Source organism: Anarrhichthys ocellatus, unplaced genomic scaffold (assembly GCF_004355925.1).
Source record: "Anarrhichthys ocellatus isolate YVR2014 unplaced genomic scaffold, GSC_Weel_1.0 scaffold3, whole genome shotgun sequence".
Taxonomy (NCBI): Eukaryota; Metazoa; Chordata; class Actinopteri; order Perciformes; family Anarhichadidae; genus Anarrhichthys; species Anarrhichthys ocellatus.
Genome location: NW_022280033.1, coordinates 16,663,538 through 16,667,618, shown reverse-complemented (window position 1 = coordinate 16,667,618; position 4,081 = coordinate 16,663,538). Strand labels below are relative to the sequence as shown.

The 4,081-nt window shown below is 47.8% G+C and overlaps 1 protein-coding gene across 2 annotated transcripts; it reads right to left on the bottom strand.

The window, feature by feature from the left end:
- Positions 1 to 55: 55 nt before the first annotated feature.
- Positions 56 to 3,298, bottom strand: cyp1b1 (cytochrome P450, family 1, subfamily B, polypeptide 1). 2 transcript variants are annotated; one of them, XM_031877042.1, is made up of 3 exons: positions 2,944 to 3,298; positions 1,803 to 2,819; positions 56 to 1,258 (listed from the first exon to the last, which is right to left on the bottom strand). In XM_031877042.1, exons 2-3 carry the CDS (start codon positions 2,807 to 2,809, stop codon positions 652 to 654), a joined length of 1,614 nt encoding a protein of 537 aa, XP_031732902.1. In that variant the 5' UTR covers positions 2,810 to 2,819; positions 2,944 to 3,298; the 3' UTR covers positions 56 to 651. The 2 variants fall into 2 exon arrangements, with proteins under 2 accessions (XP_031732902.1, XP_031732891.1); XM_031877031.1 differs by having other exon boundaries at positions 2,948 to 3,298.
- Between the last annotated feature and the right edge of the window lie 783 nt (positions 3,299 to 4,081).

Below are 4,081 nucleotides of genomic sequence, written 5' to 3'. Positions count from 1 at the left end.
GTATATGTATATATATATATGTATATATATATGAAACATATTAATGTTAGTAGACATTAGGCTAAAGGGCTGATGCACTCCATGAGCTTATTCGTCTGTTCACGCAGAATCACTGCATCGGTCTGACCTTAAGTGGCACATTACTTTTGTCAACTATCACACACATTTCGTGAAGTTGGACATTGCGACCCTTGTAAAGAAGAACATTATTAAAATGGCGGCCAAATTGAAAGGATTCCTGAAAAGCTGACATTTTGGTGATGTCTCTTTTAATTTGGCAGCGAAAATGTTAATAGAAAAGCTCTGCTAACACTATGACGTCGATGTTTGCTTAATGGTTTCTGCTTTTCAATCGATTCCACCTCGATGGATCAAAAGAAGATGCTAATTGCTAAATGGTAACGGTGAACTGCTGGTTGTGGGGGGCGTGGCTTATACGCCGTGTCTCCTCTAAAACAGACGCAACATCTGTTCCTTCCTGGCACTATAATGCTCTAAAATGAGTCAGTAATCAGTGATGAGAATTTTGCCTGAGATTTCAGCTTATAAATATAGTTTTCAGCCCACAAACATGAGCTAGAGTTCATTAGTCTTTTGTGTTCCAGCCTTCATTTGTTTTGCTTATTACAGTGTTTATTTTTGTCTTTCTGTTTATGAGTCTGTTTTATGGGCCTTGACCTCCTGCTCGGGCACGGCCTGCCTGGTAGCCACATTCAGCAGCCTCATATCTTCCCGCAGAGTCACTGCTATGGAGTAAGGGTGCGGTTTCAGAGTCAGGCCGTAGTTGAAGTCCATTTTGACGGGCCGGGCCGGGTCCACGGTGATGTGGCACTGGTGGGCGATGAGCGACGTGAAGAGGAACAGCTGCAGCTTGGACAGCTCCTCGCCGATGCACCGCCGCTTGCCCAGGGAGAAGATGAGCACGCCGCCGGCCAGGTCCTTGTTCAGCTCTCCGTCCGGGCTCAGGAAGCGCTGGGGGTCAAAGGTCTCCGGATGGTCCCACCGGGCCGGGTCGTGGTTGATGGACCACTGGTTGACGAAGACGACCGTGTTCTTCGGCACGGCGTAGCCCATGATGGAGGTGTCCGCGGTGGTGTAGTGGGGGATGGTGAGCGGCACGAAGCTGGTGTAGCGCATCACCTCATAGATGAAGGCCGTGACGTACGGCAGCCGCGGCTGGTCCTCGATGGAAGGCAGCCGGCTGCGGTCCACCACCTTGTCCACCTCCCGCTGGAGATGCACCTGCATCTCAGGGAACCTGCGTTCACAGGTGGAGAGCTACGTTTAATGGCGACACCCTCACTGATGGAGGTTACACTCATTTCTCTTTCACTTTACATCATGACCTGATAAGTGACAGTGTAGAAAGCTGCCTGACATTCAGTAACACAGTAAGGATGTGATGCGTGGGCACATTTATTGAGCGTTTCACACAGCGATCAACAACCAAAAAGAATAGCTCAAGACTACATCAAGGCATCATAATGTGATCGAACAATCATGTGAGATCAGAAAAATGATCTTGTGTAAAAAAAAAATTAAAATAAACTGCCAAAGATCTCGCTACTTGCACGGTAAAATGCTGACTGGGCACTTTCACTGGTGTGCAGTTTCAGCTGCTGATGTCACGCTGCCGATACCTGCCTGTGCCCCCCCCCCCCCCCTGGCTGTTACATAACACACATGCTACTGAACTTCCTCAAGTCTGTGCAGCCTCAGCAGCGGTATGATGTATTATTATCTGATGTTGCCTGCTTGTGTCTAAAAAGCTCTGTAAAAACGAGCGGTAAAATGTTGCTTACTTGACAAGTAAGAGGATGATCCACTGCAGTGCGGTCGACAGGGTGTCCTGACTCGCTCCAAATATGTCCCCCACCGTGGGGGCCACGTAGTCCTTCCTTGGCGCGAGCCCCGATTTATCCCTCAGCGCATCCATCGCCACTATGAAGGCGTCCGTCATGTCTCTGATGACACTCGACTGGAAGTTCTTCCTGTGCTCCATGACTTTGTCTCTAATGAACGTGTTGAACTCCAGGTTGAGCGACTTAAAGTCGTCAAATATGGTTTTGATGGGGTTGGGGAAGTACTGGAGCCAGGGCATCACGTCCACTATGCTCCCCGCCCCCACCGTTTTGGTGAACTGTTCGTTCCTGCCCACCACCTGCAGGAACTCCTCGTCCTCGTTGGAGTACCTTTTGCCAAAGCACACCGCGCTCATGATGTTGGCCGTGGACACCACGAGGTTCGTCATGGGCTGGAAGTACTGGTGCGCCTTGGTTTTCTCCACAAACAGCTGCAGCAGCTCCCTGACCTCGCAGAGGACGTGGTGCTCAAACGCCTTCTTGGTCTGCGGGTTCCCGGTGGAAAACATGCGGACGGTGGACTGGGCCACCCGGCGGTGCATCTTCCACCAGTCCGTGTTGGTGCCGAACGCGAGGCTGTCCCCGCCGCCGATGTACTGGAAGGAGGTGAAGTCCGGTCTGCCGGCGAACTCGGCTCCCTGCTTGACCAGCGCCTGTTTGATGGAGTCCCCGTTCAGCACCACCACGGTCCGAGTGCCCAGTTTGATTTGGAAGACGTTGCCGTATTTCTTCGCCATGCGCGCAAAATACAGGTGCGGCGCGTTGCCAAGTTGCGGTGCGTTGCCGACGAACGGCCAGGCGAGCGGACCGGGCGGGCCGGGCGGGCCGGGGTTCGAGCGCTGCCGCTGCAGCCAGCGCCACAGGTGGAGGGAGAACAGCAGAGTCACGCATGCCAGTAACAGAGCTCTTGCATTTGCCGGGTTAATTCCCTCCAATGTATCATCCATGATGGGGATCCTACAGGAGGATACGACAGTAATATTAAACGCACATAGTATTTCAGTTTTTAATATATTTAGGTATAGGATGTAGGCTATGAAGAAAAAAATTAATTCAGTTGAATCAAAAGGTGATTAAATACTTGCTTATGTCCTTTGTGCATCGAAGAAATAGCAGGCTTTACAACGTATCCAACATATTTACTGCTGTTTCTGTTTCGGATCCAACTTCAATGTGTTTATCCATGAACTGAATGGAAGGACTACATTTGTAACCTTAAAAAGATGAGGTCTTTTAGTTTTAAAATATGTTTCCTTTACTCAACAGATCTAGAAAACCAGCTTGATACAAATAGTCAAGTGCAGCCTGGTGCGTAATGCAGTGTGCGTGCGCGCACCCCCTGCTCCCAGTCCGCTGCCTGGCAATGCTTTGAAGCCCCACTACAACAAGTGAAGTTATTTATCCCCCAAAAAAACAGTGCAGCATCACGTCACACCGTCAGCGTCTGGTTGTGTCCTGGCTTTGTTACAGTGGGCAGGTTTGTTGCAAAGGGTGTCAACCCACCCTCCCACCATCATCTCCTCCTCCTCCACCCACCTCTCCCTCCCTTAGTGTATTACCTACAGGCAACAGACGTTATTGTCCGACCTGTAAACGGGAGCATTTGAAGTTGAGAAAAACAAGTTAACTGAAGTGGTTGAATATTCGTTTCATGAGACAAAACAATCGGACTTTCCAACTGCAGTTATACTGGTAGAATTAAACTTTTAAAAATGTTTTTAAATGTTAATAAACGCTTTAATAGTTAGTATAAACAACGTCTTGTTGTTGTTGTTGTTGTTATTATTCATCATGATGATTTTTTATTATTATTACTATTGGAGGGGTGTGTTATTGATGGTGGTGATATGTATCGGTACTACGTGTGCATCTTGTTTGTCTTAACCATTTTAAAACAGACATAATAATAATAATCGTTTTCAGGCTATTATTTGTATTATTAATATTCATATAATTCATATGCGCCATATCAACATGCAGATTTCAGCAGTGCTAGAAAGCCAGGCTTGAAGTCGAAGCGCTTAACAACGTGCGTCTCTGCCTGAGGGAAGGTAACACCCGACAAGTCAACGGAGTTCAAGCTATTCAAGATAAATGATCACCTCCGATCAATGTAAACAGGCATTTATAGCGGCTGCTTTGACGTACGTTTGACGACGCAATTATTATTTTTTTAAATATGGCAATGTAACCTCATCAGATTTTTAAAAGTAAAAAAA

Coding starts and splice junctions, on each gene's coding strand:
- cyp1b1 (XM_031877031.1), bottom strand. Junction 1,259..1,802: donor ATCATCCTCTTACTTGTCAA/GTAAGCAACATT, acceptor CTGTGAACGCAG/GTTCCCTGAGATGCAGGTGC.